General features: G+C 40.5%; 1 protein-coding gene across 6 annotated transcripts in view; it reads right to left on the bottom strand.

Moving 5' to 3' along the window:
* LOC115102936 (rho-associated protein kinase 1-like) overlaps positions 1–8,847 on the bottom strand; it is a 70,667-nt gene extending 61,820 nt beyond the window's left edge. For 3 of the 6 annotated variants that reach the window (XM_029623398.2, XM_029623396.2, XM_029623397.2), the window contains exon 1: positions 7,930–8,844. In XM_029623398.2, the coding sequence (XP_029479258.1) occupies positions 7,930–8,022 (93 nt within the window). In that variant the 5' untranslated portion in view covers positions 8,023–8,844. Of the gene's footprint in view, positions 1–7,929 lie in introns of all 6 variants that reach the window. The other 3 variants (XM_029623394.2, XM_029623395.2, XR_010460211.1) reach the window with 2 other exon arrangements.
* Positions 8,848–17,247: the final 8,400 nt, after the last annotated feature.

Raw genomic sequence — 17,247 nt, 5'->3', positions numbered from 1 at the left:
GAAGAAGCAAAGTGGTGGTGGAGAGGGGGTTGAAGCAAAGGCTTCCATTCATTGAGGGAGATTGCAGCTAAGGGGGAAAAGAGGAACAACACCCTTGTGTGTGTGTGTGTGTGGCTGCCCTGGGCTTGAGCTTCGGAAAAGTCGCCACAGCTTTTTGCCATTAAGTCAGAGCAGAGCCGGAGTGTGTGCATTAGGTGAGTGCCCTTCTCTAGGATAGGCAGGCAGGCAGGCCAGGGAGACTAAACAACTGTTCTTCTTTAAAAGGGAGTCGTTTTTAATATGGCTAGCAGCCCTGGCACCCTCCATGTAGATGATGCTCTTTAAAAAAGGTCCTACCTACTGAATAGTGTCTGTTCCAGGTGTGTAGGAGCCAAATAAATAGAACCACAAATCATAGAAAAAAAGGAAAATCCAAAACCGAGGCTTGAAAGCAAAATAAAGATGTTTATTGAACCATCACGGTGCCCCAAAAAACCATAGCGCAAGAAAATGCATAAAATAAAAATAAGTGAACAAGCTTTTTTACCTCAGGTCATCAGTGGAAATTGTCAGCACACACCTGGCTTGTATTTCAAGGTTAATTGCATGAGTCACATGATCAAGCAAGAAAAACACTGGAAAATCTATGAATCAGTACCAAGTACAATAGAATACATCTAGATTATATACAAAATATACAAAAGCGAGAAATATCAATTATTAGGGAGCTTTTTTTGGCCACGTTTCAATAAACATCTTTATTTTGCATTCAAGCCTCGGTTTTAAACAATTATTTTTTCGACAGTGTGCGGTTTTATTTATTTAAACTCCATGTAGAGAAATGCTTCCCCCATCTGTATTCGGCTTAGCCTAATACCTGCTAGCTTAATTTAAAGCTGCAATATGTAACTTTTCGGGCGACCCGGTCATATTCACATAGAAAATGTTTGTTATAGCTCTGTCACTCATTAAAAGCAAGTCTAAGAAGCGGTAGATTTGTTTTATGTGCTCCATTTCTATGCCTCCTGTTTATAAGTTTTGTTTATGGGGGGGTATCAGGATATTATTATGGACGACATATGGCAATATCATTTTGTACAATATGGCAATACTTTTGCGCTAGTCGGCTGTAACTGTACCAAAACTGTTATATTTTTTCCATTCTAGCTTGTTCTTCATCTTTTTAAATAGTGAGCCAATTTGTTTTCAGCAGTAATTTCCATGACTGATCAAAATAAAACTCTCATGCTCTCTCGTCCCTCGAATCTCAACAAATCTAAAACCGTGAGAATCACAATACATATCGTATCGGCACCTAAGTATGGTGATGATATTGTATCGTGAGGCCCCTGGCAGTTCCCAGTCCTATTCATACTTATCACACATTTAAAGCAACTTGCTTGTGGGTCTTTCTATAAATAATTGGGCAAATTTGACACACTAGGATCAAAATTTAAAATGGTTAGAAACAAAAATATATATATTTTGATGTAGTTATAAGTGTGTAGTTAAAGGAATATATGCAAATTTTCCCATAACTCCACCTATACAACATAGATCTAGGCCTATTCACAATTTAAGCAGGGTTCATACAGACATTGGCAAGTCAAATTCAAGGACTTTTTCAAGCACTTAATTGTAATTTAAGGACCTCAATGTTAGACAATTGTATAATTTATATAATTGTACATATAGGGCACAATACAAACCCCTCCCCAAAAAGCATGCAGTGTAAAAAAAAAAGTTTTTTAAAAATTAAATAGGCCATTATCACAAAGAGTTTGTTTAGGCCTTGCCAACAAATTGATTTTCTAATTATAATTACTACATTGTAAAATATGAGGCAAGTTGGAGCCAGCATTAGATGTTGTCATCCTCATAACAGCACGTGGTTTTACCGCAACAGAGTTTCGCAACACCCTTCAACTGAAGCGCCAGGAAACAAACGAAAGTGGCAGATATAATCACAGATAAGGGAGAATGAAAACGTATAAATTGCCTACGATAATTACAAGCACAAAAGTAAGGAAACGTCAGATTTTCAAGGTAGGCCTATTCCAGTACTTGAACTTCTGAGCTCCAAATTCCAGATTGAGTAGATACAGTAGATACAAGCCCCTTGTATTGTTTAAACTAAAAAAGGTGTAACATGGAAACCAAAATGTATGACATGTAAATCAGCAGAACATATTGTGAAGACGAACACGAGGCTATGTAATTTGTTGCCATTCTATTCAGAATGATTAAGAAGAATAGCGTTGGGTGTTGCACAATAGTCTATCCTACACAATTGCGCACAGTAGACTCAGTGTCCAATCCGAGCCACAAAAAAACTGAAAATGACCTCATCACCTGGATGCTACCTCTGTTAAATCTAACAAGACCCTGCTGTAAATCAAGCCGTAGTGCTGAGCGATTAGTGCTTTTTGCAGTCGGTCCGGTTTGGATAAATTAAAAAAGAAACCAAAGCTAAAAATAGTTAACATTCAATTGCCAAAACATTGATCATATTTGTATTTTTTTTAAACGGTCTGTCAGGTCCAGATTGATGTCGACCCAATAGATAACTAGGAAATAATAAAATATGATTTAGTTATTTGATGACTATTGTTTTTCATTGCTTAAAGTAATCATCTCATCTCTGCTCAGACAGTAGCAGCCAGGCCATATAACGTTGTGCTCCCCATACAGTACTCTCTTTAGTCACCCTATTTGGCTGCATGCCTATCATGCTGCAGAGCTGTCTGACGAGATCATTTGACTAGTTCCTCAAAGTAGGTAAGGCATACTTTAACAAACTGTCTTGGTGTACATTCCTCTTTCACGCGGTTTGTGTGTGTGTACTGACGTAAAAGTGTATCCGTCCGCAGATCAGTATATATTGACGAGATGCTCATGTCCACACCCTAACAATGGGGGGTCATCCCAAAAGCGGGAAGACAGGCGACAAACTTAAGTCTAAAGTAAGGTTGAATATGGTCATTGTAGTTAATTACGTTTCGACGCTGACCTAGGTTGAAAATTTGCTTAATCAAAACTACAACTCCCTTCAGCCCAGCATCCCACATTGTAGTTTCCTCGATTTCTCTCGTGAATTATTTGATTTCTCTACAGAAACGGCACATTGGGGTCACAAAAAATCTGGAGCAAACAGAATTCAAGTAATTGAACTGATGTTGGTAAGACAAAAACGCCAGTTAACAGAGCACTATCAAGCATAGAAAAACATCAATTCGCTAGACATATTAGATCCAACATGCATATAGGCACAATTGTCTTCACTGGCGAAACAAATTACCTTTTTTCAAGCACTTGGGCTGTTTTTGCATCGCATGTGCTATCACAACAGCTGTTCGTCTATTGACTGTCATTCAGAAAATTCCTTCCTGGATCAGATAATGACGCGGCTTGAAAATATCAGTGTAATTAAACAGCTTGACACCAAATGCGCATCATACAAGTATTATGTATAGTATAGTTAACCATGTTTACACACACACAGTATTACGGTTAGTACCTCATATCCCACTTAAATAAATGCAACAAAAATGTTTCATGAGCTGAAATTCAAATCCCAGAAATGTTCCATAAGCGCAAAAAGCTTATTTCTCTCAAAAGTGCACAAATTTGTTTACATCCCTGTTAGTGAGCATTTCTACTTTGCCAAGATAATCCATCCACCTGACAGGTGTCGCATATCAAGAAGCTGATTAAACAGCATGATCATTACACAGGTGCACCTTGTGCTGAGGAGAAAAGGACACTACAATGTGGAGATTTGCAACACAACGCCAGTCTTAAGTTGAGGGAGCGTGCAATTGGAATGCTGACTGCAGGAATGTCAACCAGAGCTGTTGCAAGATAATTGAATGTTCATTTCTCTACCATAAGCCACCTCCAATGTTGTTTTAGAGAATTTAGCAGAATCACTTTTTGAAGTAATTTCTTTGACAATCAGATAAAAGCATCCTCACACAACACCCATGATAAGAGAAACAGCCTGCACAGACCGCGAAAAACATTAAAACGGGAAAAGATGATTACATGCCACAGTATCATGTCTAAGATAAATATTTCCCAGGCATCTTAACCCTGGTTTCTCCTAACCGCAATATAATATTTTTTCGGGTTATTGCAAAACTCGATATGCCGCTTATGTTCGTCAACTCAGAAACAGAATACTTGAGTACCCCGGAAAATAGGGGGATATGGGTGTGCATGTAAACATGGTCAGTGAAGAACCACGTTAATGACAGTATCAATTGACGTTTTAATTATCAAGTTAAGGTGATGTTTAGAAGCTCTCGATTTTGCCATCACAGATTTTTGGAGAGTTGTCCATCAATTTTTTTTAAAATCTTCACCCTGTAATATAAGGAGACAAAATGTTACACTGCATTTCTGATATATATACACTACCGTTCAAAAGCTCGGGGTCACCTAGAAATGTCCTTGTTTTTGAAATAAACATTTTTTGAAAAGAAAACCCTTTTGCAATTATTTTAGCACAGCTGAAAACTGTTGTTCTAATTAAAGAAGCAGTAAAACTGGCAGCATCATTGAATAGTACCCGCAAAACACCAGTCTCAATGTCAACAGTGAAGAAGCGACTCCGGGATGCTGGATTTCTAGGCAGAGTTCCTCTGTCCAGTGTCTGTGTTATTTTGCCCATCTAAAATGTTTTATTTTTATTGGCCGGTCTGAGATATGGCTTTTTCTTTGCAACTCTGCCTAGAACAACACCAGCATCCCGGAGTCGCCTCTTCACTGGTGTTTTGCGGGTACTTTTTAATGACGCTGCCAGAACAAGAATAGACTGACGAGTTTCAGAACAAAGGTCTTTGTTTTTGCCCATTTTTGAGCCTGTAATCGAACCCACAAATGATGATGCTCCAGATACTCAACTAGTCTAAAGGAGGACGGTTTTATTGCTTCTTTAACCAGAACAACAGTTTTCAGCTGTGCTAACATAATTGCAAAAGGGTTTTCTAATGATCAATTAGCTTTTTAAAATGATAAACTTGGATTAGCTAACACGATGTGCCATTGGAACACGAGTGATGGTTGCTGATAATGGGCCTCTGTACGCCTACGTAAATATTCAATTAAAAAAAATCAGCTGTTTCCACCAACAGTCATTTACAACATTAACAATGTCTACACTGTATTTCTGATCAATCTGATGTTATTTTAATTAACAAACAAAAAAAGTGATTTTCTTTCAAAAACAAGGACATTTCTAAGTGACCCCAAACATTTCAACGGTCATGTATATATATATATATTTAAAAAACTAAAACTGTCCGACAGCTAGATCCAGGATTCAAGTTCAATGGGTAATTTAACTGATTAATGCTTAATATATGATATAACTTACACTGCCATGAATGCAAGGAGAGAAAAGTAATGTGTTTCATGTCACACGACTTTGGACCAATATTTCAAGACACCAACCATGACAGGGTTAAAAATAGGTTTTAAATCAACTCCTGAATTTGATTGAATATAGATATGTTCAACCCTTATAGCTGAATGTAATGACAAGAAAAAACCTGCGATTATTATCAATGACTTATCAACAGCTGTAGCAAGTTGTCCAGCATACCAAAACCTCAACGGTACCCTAGTTTATAGAAAAGGCCCTTATAGGTTCACACCTGTCTGCATAACATTGCCGTTGCTTAATACAACTACAGGAAATTCAGGCTAGTGCTTTCCATTGAGATACATTTACATACTGCTTCACATGGGATTATTGAATGATCCCAGTCCTCGGGAAGCAGACAGTAAGCAATATCCTCAAAGCCCAATTCACCAAAAAGGATAGTTACAGTGTAACCACACATATGGACTACTTAGATGTCACACTGGCTAATATGCAGAGGCTTTCGACTACCATGTGGATCGAAGACATCCAGCCTTCACTAGAATGCTCTGAATGATATTAACAGAGACAAAGGCTGTGTTCCAATATCCACACGTGATTGTCACTAAAAATGCATGCCCAATACAATGCTTTATTCTAAGTGGTATGGACATTCATGGGCACATAGGCAGACACACAACAGTCCCCGACTGACACGCACTCAAGGAGGCTACATCACTGTCTTCTCTGGGGGAGAAACCTCAACAACAGTTTTGTTTTCGGTTTGCATGATTGATACTCGAGTCTGGAGGTGTTCCTCTGAGGTTTAGCACATGGCAGTCTGATACAAGTTACATCATGAGCGGGGAATGAGTGACACAGTAAAACGTCAGGGCAGGCAGACCCAAGCAAGTTAACTGATGCAGCTGGGTTGGCAGGTTCGAACAGGCGTGATGCTACCACTTCAGAGGTTATTAAAAAAGAAATGTCCATGTATAGCCCTACTCTCCAAAGAGTTTGTTCTAATATTGCCTGTACATCACAAAGGAGGCCTTCAGGCAGACAGCCACAACCCCTGTCACATTTGGTCCACTCTGCCTTTTTACATGCCTTTCCTGTTTTGGTTCAATGCACTATGATTGACAACCAAAAGCCCAACCTGGCCTCGGAGCATTTCGTATCATTCTGTACATAAATCCGAGACACTCCATTTAGCATATGTTCCATTTCTTATGGTATGTATTAATTTGTGGATGTCCAACACCCATTTCGTATGATGTGTTACAAGTGTCCAAAATGTTTATGTTACTAACTCTAGCTAAGTGGCTAGCGTTAGCTATGCTAGGGGTTAAGGTTAGGGGAAGGGTTAGCTAAAAGTATTAAGGTTAAGGGACAAGTTAGCTAACATGTTAAGTATTTGCAAAGTAGCTCAAAAGTAGTAAGTAGTTGAAAAGTTGGTTAATAGCTAAAATGCTAACTTTGTCCACGATGAGATTCGAAGTAGCGGTCTTATGTCACCATACCATAGTAATTTGAGTGTTCTGTGAACCTTTACTGTGTTACGTCTTGTCTATGAGACCAGGCTGCAAAGTCACCATGGTCAAGGTTGGACTGTCTTCATGGAAACAAAACTACACTATACAGTTATTTATTAATATTTCGACTGCAAAATACCCTCAGGTTCAAATAGCATTGCACCTTCACTATCAACAGCGTTGACGATTTTAAAATAGCTACTAGTAGTAGTGAAATGTGTCAATTGTAATTATATCAATAATCAGACATAACGGTATTCAACTTAATTAAAATATTCAGCCATTCTAGCATCGATGCCTGATAAGAAGTTAACATGGACATTTAAAAACATATATATATATTTTAACTAACGGTTCCCGGAAACAGTAAAAAAGAAATGTACTGGAATGACGATATAGATACCTTTTATTTCCCTGGCTGATCAAAACAGTCACTCGGCAGCAGACATAACTTCAGTGAGCAATATGTTTGGAACATCAAATCGCAATAAAAAAAACTCAACGTGTTATTGCAATAACGTTACATATAATGTAGAATCGCAATACATATCGTTTAGGCACGTAGTTACATATCGTGATAACATCGTATCGTGGGATCCCTGGCAATTCACAGCCCTACTAACGTTACATCTCATGGTTGTTTTGGATGCCACTTGTTCAGCTTGTTAGCCAAATAACGTTAGCTAATCAGCTAACAGGTAGTCAACGTTAGTTAGCTAACGTTTACAAGGTAGCAAGCTAATCTTCAAGACGTCGGCTGGCTAACAAATATAGCCTATAGCAGGCAGCTATTCATATAGCTGTCTACACCAGGTAGCTAGAAAGTTGGTTAGCAAACTAACTTCAGTTATTTAATCTAACGTTAGTTAGCTAATTTAATCAAACCAATTTCAGCTTGGCTAACGGTAGCTAGCTTACTAACACATTCATTACCTAGTTAGCTAAATTATGCTAATGATAGTTAGCTAATTCAATAATATATCTAGCTAACTTTAGCCAACTTTAGCGAGCCAAGCTTATCGTCAGGTTAACGCTGGCTAGTTTACTTACCAAAAGGCAATCCGTGTTTATTTCCGACTTCGGGTCCTTCAACATGGCATCGATTTTCTCAAAACGAGCTTCCAAACTTTCTCCAGCCGACATTTTTGCAGACAAGTAGAGTTCCACGCCGGTGCTATAGCTAAATAAAACGAGTTAGCAATCTAGCTCAAGTGCTAACGTAGCTATTTAGCCTAATGTTATTTCCTTTGCGTGAACTCAAGTGTTTAGAAAGAACCCGCAGATTCAATCAAAAAAACGTGTCTCTTCTCTCTTTTTCACTGACCATGAAACGTTTAAAGTGGCGTTTGATGTTCAAAAGCCACATTTTCATTATAAATATTTCCCCAGTTCAGACAGGTTTTGCAGACAACTTCAGCAATTCAAAATAAGTTAATTTAGCTAGCGTTAGCAAATTAACTTGGCTAAATGCATCAACAGATTAGTCGGCGTCCACAGGATGCCGCAGATGAGTTGTGCAGAATTTAAAAATATATCAATACATCCAGAGTAAAACTTAAATACAGTTTTAAAAATCCGATAGGCTGCAAAGTAGCCACATTACTCCCAGGCTTGTGTCCATATATCAGTGTAAGGCCCTGGCAAAAAAAAACAATAAACGAGTCTGACAGCTGCAAAGTAGAAGTGGCGGAAAAACAATGATCCTTCCAAATTTCGATCAGTTTAAAACACCGTCTTGTTACAACATTTCATTGCCGTCCGTTCGCTGTAAGCCTCACATTGTCATCGGCCATCGATATTGACCGATACAGAAGTTAAACTTTCTGGTTCTACATAGATAAATCTGGTTTTGATCTAACGTTAGCTATGTTATTTTTCGAAAAAATAAACGATGCCCGATTTTCTCCCACCGCCTGACCAACATGTCCGCCTTCCTGTTCAAACACCCGGAGAAGCAACTTTGAAACGTCAAGTACTGCGCATGAGCCCGGGTGGAGGCTCATTGAAGGAGTTTACCACCATAGACGGTATTGAGTTTACCCAGGCTGGGTTGTTGAGCGCACGATCATGATGATGACAACATGTTGTAGGGCCCAGCTCAAACACGCCCCTCTTTACAATATACATGTCAATGTAAATTCCACATAAGGAGGCCCGGCCAAACCCAATTCAAAAGTAGGCAAATACATCCTGCTTTATCTAGCCTTTCAGACTCCCACTCAGCCAGTACTTCAAAATCAAATAGAGATTTCCAATCCATCTACACCGGTGTCAGCACTCAACAGTGTAAAACCCCAGTTTGCAAAGGAGTTTGTGCATGGGCAATGCCAATTTCTCTCAACCAGAGATTTGGGCTTTGGTGGTAAGCGTTGATGCTGCCCTGTGATAAGCAGTGTCCAAATATTTTTTATTGTCCATTGTGCTCCCAAGTAGCGCAGCGGTCTAAGGCAATGCATCTCAATGCTAGAGGCGTCAGTACCGACACCGTGGTTCGAATCCAGGCTTCATAACAACTGGCCGCAATTGGCCCCGCGTTGTCCGCTTTTGGCCGGGCATTGTAAATAATAATAATTTGTTCACTGCGGTCTCCATCAACGGTACGTCACAAAAATAAAATCCAACACTAATCATGTAGCAGATATAGGATATGGTAGAAAGAGTATGTAGCCTACAAGCTGGAAATAAAGGTATGACAATGTAATGAGACGGACACTTTTTACATCATGCAGGTTTATCCGATCACATAGCCTAACCTACTAAATGCGCCTAACCTAAAAACAGGATAGGTCAGTAAAATGTCCAGGAGTTTCACCCAATTGTCATGATTAGTGGTTTCAAGTTGTATCTGTCCATTTCTGACAAGCTAATCATGGCGAAAAATAAAATCATTATGCGTTTCCGGCTGTGTAAACACATTGCAAATAGCCTCACGATAACTCCTGCTAAAGTTGGGTAGCGGCTTTTCAGAGCTTAAATAGCCAAATTGATTAGTCACATGAATCAGGACTAGTAAAGCCAATGCAACGGCCTGTTTAGCAAATGGTGGGGCTACCACATGGATTCATAAAATTCCATTGTGGGCTGACTTGGTAAAACTAGACCTCAGTAAGCCGAGCTGACTTCTTTTGGACATCTTTTTTTGGTGTTTTGCAAACGGTAAGCTTACCACATAGATGGGCAAAATTCAATTTCAGGCAACAATGTAGGCTACTCCTACAGCGGCCGAGGGACGTGCATCTCAGTGCTGGAGGCGTCACTACAGACCCTGGTTTGATTCCAGGCTGTATCACAACCGCCCGTGATTTGGAGTCCCATAGGGTGGCACATAATTGGCCCAGCGTCATGCAGGTTAGGCCGTCATTGCAAATAAGAATTTGTTCTTTAACTGACTTGCCAAGATTTAAAAAATAAAAAAAAGTTAAATAAAAATGTAATAAATGAGCACAGACCAACTCACGCCATCTTTTTTTGGTGCAGTCTGGACCAACGTTGATTTCCACATACATGGACATTGATTTTTGATCTAGTCCAAAACCAATTTGAACCAATCAAAGACATCTATAAATGTCTTCACAACTTTCATTCAGAACCAAAAATGAGTCTGATTTCAACATCCAGAAAATACATATTTTCAACACCGGGAAAATACTAATTTACTTGGTCTGCCTAGGGCGGAAAAATAGCAAGAACATGCTCATGTAGCCCAGGTATTCCCCCTAGGGGTACACCAAATAAAAATGTGATTCACATTTAAATATATATATATATTCCAACAGGGTTATGCATTTGGGTGAGTTTTTTTTCTCGCCTGAGTAGCCTCGTTTCACTGCCAAAAATACAATTAAATAATCTAAAATAAAATTAAACCATCTGGGTGTTCAGCGAAATAACAACACAAAGTCAAATACATGTAGCCTGGTCAAATAATTAACATCCAATCACATTAACCGTTACTCTACTAACGGTCCATATGTAGCTGCTGCTCATGTTGGAATCTGTACTGATGGCACAAAAGCCAAGACAGGGAGACATAGTGGAGTGGGAACACGCGCAAGCAGTTGCTCCCGATGCCACTTGGGTACACTGCAGCATCCACCGAGAGGCTCTTGCTACCAAGGGAATACCTGACAGCTTGAAAGATGTTTTGGACACTAAAGTGAAAATAGTTAACTTGGTTAAAGCAAGGCCCCTGAACTCTCGTGTATTTTCTGCACTATGCAATTGTAACCAACTTCACATAGCCCCCCCCAGAAGAAATGCACACGGACACCCACACTTCAGGTTGACTTGTTTTTTTCTGCAATAAAAGATATCCAACAATGATGACAGGCATTGACAGGACGATCACAGCCACACATTCACTGGTTAGGTAGAACACAATATATCTTTTAGATAGGAGCAACAGCAATGATACATGCCCTCAATGTGAAGTGATATTAATGCATAAATACAGAGCACAAGTACAACCCTTTTCATATAAACCTTTTAAGGTAGTAAGAAAATAAACATTCACTTAATATTTCAATAAATTACCTGCTAGCAAATCACCTGCTAGCAATAGCTAGCTTAACATTACAGTGCACTGGACTGACAACGGTGCTAGTCAGCTCGTCATTAACATGGCTATCTTAACCAGCAAAAACTTGGTTAACTTGTCGAAATAGGCCTTAAATACATTATCGGTGAGATAAATATATACATAGTCACATTCACTATTGAATATGAACCCATTTTCCAAAGACACTATTGTGTTATACAGTTTTAAACAGTTTTTTTAGTACAGAAGGAGACACAAACCTTCTCTCAGAATATCTCTCAGACTGAAGAGCAGGCTGACCAAATCAAATCAAATGTATTTATAAAGCCCTTCTTACATCAGCTGATATCTCAAAGTGCTGTACTGAAACCCAGCCTAAAACCCCAAACAGCAAGCAATGCAGGTGTAGAAGCACGGTGGCTAAGAAAAACTCCCAAGAAAGGCCAGCACCTAGGAAGAAACCTAGAGAGGAACCAGGCTATGAGGGGTGGCCAGTCCTGTTCTGGCTGTGCCGGGTGGAGATTGTAACAGAACATGGCCAAGATGTTCAAATGTTCATAGATGACCAGCAGGGTCAAATAATAATAATCACAGTGGTTGTCAAAGATGCAACAGGTCAGCACCTCAGGAGTAAATGGCAGTTGGCTTTTCATAGCCGATCATTCAGAGTATCTCTACCACTCCTGCTGTCTCTAGAGTTGAAAACAGCAGGTCTGGGACAGGAAGCACGTCCGGTGAACAGGTCAGGGCTCCATAGCCGCAGGCAGAACAGTTGAAACTGGAGCAGCAGCACGGCCAGGTGGACTGGGGACAGCAAGGAGTCATCAGGCCAGGTAGTCCTGAGGCATGGTCCTAGGGCTCAGGTCCTCAGAGAGAGAGAGAGAAAGAAAGAATTAGAGAGAGCATACTTAAATTCACACAGGACACCGGATAGGACAGGAGAAGTACTCCAGATATAACAGACTGACCCTAGCCCCACAACATAAACTGCTGCAGCATAAATACTGGAGGCTGAGACAGGAGGGGTCGGGAGACACTGTGGCCCTGTCCGACGATACTCCCGGACAGGGCCAAACAGGCAGGATATAACCCCAACCACTTTGCCAAAGCACAGTCCCCACACCACTAGAGGGATATCTTCAACCACCAACTTAACATCCTGAGACAAGGCCGTGTATAGCCCACAAAGATCTCCGCCACGGCACAACCCAAAAAGGGGGGGGGGCAACCCAGACAAGGAGATCACGTCAGTGACTCAACCCACTCAAGTGGCGCACCCCTCCTAGGGACGGCATGGAAGAGCACCAGTAAGCCAGTGATTCAGCCCCTGTTAGAGGCAGAGAATCCCAGTGGAGAGAGGAGAACCGGCTAGGCAGAGACAGCAAGGGTGGTTCGTTGCTCCAGTGCCTTTCCGTTCACCTTCACACTACTGGGCCAGACTACACTCAATCATAGGACCTACTGAAGAGATGAGTCTTCAATAAAGACTTAAAAGTTGAAACCGAGTCTGCGCCTCTCACATTGGTAGCTAGACCATTCCATATTAATGGAGCTCTATAGGAGAAAGCCCTGCCTCCAGCTGTTTGGTTAGAAATTCTAGGGACAATTAGGAGGCTTGTGACTGTAGCGTACGTGTAGGTATGTACGGCAGGACCAAATCGGAAAGATAGGTAGGAGCAAGCCCATGTAATGCTTTGTAGGTTAGCAGTAAAACCTTGAAATCAGCCCTTGCCTTGACATGAAGCCAGTGCAAAGAGGCTAGCACTGGAGTAATATGATCAAATTCTTTGGTTCTAGTCAAGATTCTAGCAGCCGTGTTTAGCACGAACTGAAGTTTATTTAGTGCTTTATCCGAGTAGCCGGAAAGTAGAGCATTGCAGTAGTCTAACCTAGAAGTGCCAAAAGCATGAATTCATTTTTCTGCATCATTTTTGGACAGAAAGTTTCTGATTTTTGCAATGTTACGTAGATGGAAAAAAGATGTCCTTGAAACAGTCTTGATATGTTCGTCAAAAGAGAGATCAGGGTCCAGAGTAACACAGAGGTCCTTCACAGTTTTATTTGAGACGACTGTGCAACCATCAAGATTAATTGTCAGATTTAACAGATCTCTTTGTTTTCAAAAAGAAAGGAGGACCAAGACACTCTTCATATAATTACCTAAAATGCCTTTATAAGTATGGCATGTTCAATAGAAACAAAGTTTTTTTTGTTTTTTTTAACAGATGCGTTTCGGCTGCATGGCCTTCGTCAGGGAGTACAAAAAAAAGGACTACAATGTCCTCTTTTTAACAGCTTTTCAATTAGCGCTAATTGGAAGAGGGGGTGGTTACACACTTGATTGGACACACCTAGTAAGCAATACTATACACATTAAAAGGTGAAATACTGTAGCTATGTTATCATAAAAATACAACTCCAAACTATAAGTAATCAAGACGATCCAACCACACGGAGCAGGACCAGAACAAGGCTGTGATCAACATTTCTGGAGAACCCCTTTCTGATGATTGCATAAGGGTATTGTCTAAAGGACTGTCTTTTGCCCCTACATATTCAACTAATGAATTTAATACAAAGATTGACCTATTTCGTTTCTACAGGAATCTACATCTGAAGGCCTGGTACTAGCAAAACATCTCTCCAACTACAGACGCCAGTGTCTCAGGTCAGGCAGTTTCTGTTCCCTCTAAAACACCTTGTAAGCCCAAGTCCACTTTTTGTCCCATCGTCCAGAATGCCACAATAAATACATTTGCTAAGAAAGTGAATTTTGATGTGGAGAATCTGTTTAAGGGTTAAATTGACTCCAACCAGACACGACGTAATCTTTCAAAGACAGAGCGGGATGCAGTTGAATCATTGTCTAAAAATGAACAGATTGTGGTTAAAAAAGCAGACAAAGGTGGTGCTACAGTAGTGTGGATTAAAGACAAATATGTGACAAAAGCCTACCGTCAATTAGACAATGATGAATTCTATCAATCTCTTACCTTCAACCCTACAGAGGACCTAAAAACTGAATTGAAAGGGATCCTCACAGAAGCTAAGTAGAATGGCTACATTTCAGACAATGAGTTCACATTTCTTTTCAATGGCAGTCTGGCTTCTTTTTACCTTCTCCACAAAAATATTGAAAATCCCCAGACAGACCAAGTCATTAGTGGTAATGAAAGTCTGTCAGAACCCATCTCTAAGTACATTGATTACTTTATTAAGCCTGTTCTGACGTCACTCTCAGCCTATCTTCAAGATTCCACAGATGTGTTGAACAAAATTAAGGAGTTGAACAATATAGGTACAGCTTCCTTTTTAGTCACCATGAATGTGGAGTCTCTATACACCACCATTGAGCATGAACAAGGTTGGGCAGCTATGCACCATTTCTTGAGTACCCGACCTGAAACTGAGATGCCTCTTACAGAATTCATTGTCTCACTGACTGAATAGACTCTTCATCATAACATCTTTATCTTTCAGGACCGTATTTTTAAACAGGTTAAAGGATGTGCCATGGGAGCTTGCTTTACAGCCCTTCCTACACTGGTTTGTACTTGGGTAAATGGGAAAATGAGTCATTTTGGATCCTTCTAATAACCATTTCTTTGACCGGATTATATGGTGGGGACGATATATTGATGATGTTTGCCTGTTTTGGTCTGGCTCAGAAGATGAACTTATTTCCTTCCACCAATATCTTAACAGCATCAACCCTAACATCAAACTAACTATGGAGTACAGCAAGGATAACATTCATTTTTTGGACCTCGACATTTGTCATTTTTACTAAGGTTGTTTGCACACATCAATCTTTAGGAATGCCTACAGATGGGAATACCATTCTGAGGGCAGACAGCTTTAACCCCAAAAGGCCTAAAAGAAAACATTCCATATGGCCAATTCCAAAGAGTCTGCAGAATTTGCGATCAGGAAACAAGACTACAGTGTCAAATCTGCTGAATTGGAGAATCGCTTCTTGAATCGGGGCTACAGCGTTCAGGTCCTGAAAGATGCTGGTATAAGGGCTGGATTACTTGACAGAGAGAACTTGTTGCGAAGGGGCATGCCTCAGGGAGGCAGGGTAACCTAGGGTTAGAGTGTTAGACTAGTAACTGGAAGGTTGCAAGTTCAAACCCCTGAGCTGAAAATGTACACATGTGTTGTTCTTGCCCCTGAACAGGCAGTCAACCCAATGTTCCTAGGACATCATTGAAAATAAAAATGTGTTCTTAACTGACTTGCCTAGTTAAATAAAGGTTAAAAAAAATAAATTAAATGGCCTATATGTTAAGTGAATCTCCTGAGCATACATTGTTTCGAAAATATGTCTTAACTGAAAGCTTGAAAATGTCCACTCCTGTAGAACTCATTGGATGTGGAGGGCAACAGGTCAATCCCAAATGTGAATATGAGCTCCATATCGAATTAATGAACTGCAAGATGCTGGTGCCAGTCTTAGTTGAGCCAGGGCAAACTGATGACATGATCATTGGAACAAATGTGCTGAAACATGTCCTCCTCCAACTAAAATGTACAGAGGAATATTGAAAAGCAATATCAAAACCAGCCACTTGCCTTTCTGATGAATCAGATGCACTTCTAAGCATACTGGCAAATGTTGACCGGTGTGTGACACTATCCCCAAAACATGAACACTTAGTCTGGGATAGGCTGAAAGGAAAAGGGCCCTTTTCCATTGGCAGTACTGTTATTGTAGAGCCCACAACTTCCCGAGCAGCACAGAGGAGTGTTAGTGGGTCGTACTGTATGCCCGCTGTGGGGGTGACAAATGGATCCCCTGAAGGTGGTTAATCTCCAAGATCGCCCGGTTACACTGAAACGTAATGCAAAACTGGCAGATGTATACCCCTGTATAGCATTGAAAGACCTGGAGTTAAATAGCAGCTGCTGTGGTCAATGTGATGACAAACAAGATGTTGCACAGAATGTCATTGGAACCACTACTGAACTGGCAGAAAAACGCACATATGCTGATGTGTTGAAAGACATGGGTCTGACTGATGTTGACATTGCCTCCTGTGAAGTGTCAAATTAATGGAAAAAAATGATGGCAGACCTGATTGTGAAATATGAAGGCATATTTGGAGGAAATGGAAGAACGTGACATCCTCAGGAAATCAAATAGTGAGTGGGCATCCCCTCTCATTCTTGTCTGGAAACCAAATGGTGAACTCAGAATCTGTACTGATTTCCTATGGCTCAACACGAGAACTGAGAAGGATGCTTATCCCCTAACAAATCAAGCTGATGCACTGGCGTCATTAGGCGGGAAACTGCCTTTTAAGCACAATGGATCTGACATCGGGATTTTACAATATTCCCATACACAAAGATCGTAAATACACAGCGGTTACCACACCAGTTGGCCTTTTTCAATATAACAGAATGGCTCAGGGCCTCTGCAGCGGCCCAGCTATGTTTGCCAGGATGATGATATCAGTCTTTGGGGATCAGAACCATCTAGATGACTTACTAGTCTTTGGTAAAAGTGAACAAGAAGCACTTGAACGGTTGGAGTTGGTTTTCAGAAGACTCTCAAACAACAACTTGAAGCTTGCGCCAAAGAAGTCCCACTTCCTTAGGCGTTCTGTGAAAGTCTTGGGCCATGTGATATCTCGGAAAGGGATCTAGACTGACGAGCGAAAAGTGACGGCCATCAGTGAGATTGCATCCACTGATCTCATGGAGATGGATGGGAAAACCCTTGGACTTTAGTCCAAGAGCGTACAGTCATTTCTCGGAATAATGAACTATTACTCTCACTTTATCAAAGGATCGCCCAGCCACTGTACTGTTTAACAGCGGGACAG

The sequence above is a fragment of the Oncorhynchus nerka genome, linkage group LG20 (assembly GCF_034236695.1).
Source record: "Oncorhynchus nerka isolate Pitt River linkage group LG20, Oner_Uvic_2.0, whole genome shotgun sequence".
In the NCBI taxonomy this organism is placed as follows: domain Eukaryota; kingdom Metazoa; phylum Chordata; class Actinopteri; order Salmoniformes; family Salmonidae; genus Oncorhynchus; species Oncorhynchus nerka.
Note: the sequence above shows the minus strand (reverse complement) of the source record. Positions and strands in the feature narration are given on the sequence as shown.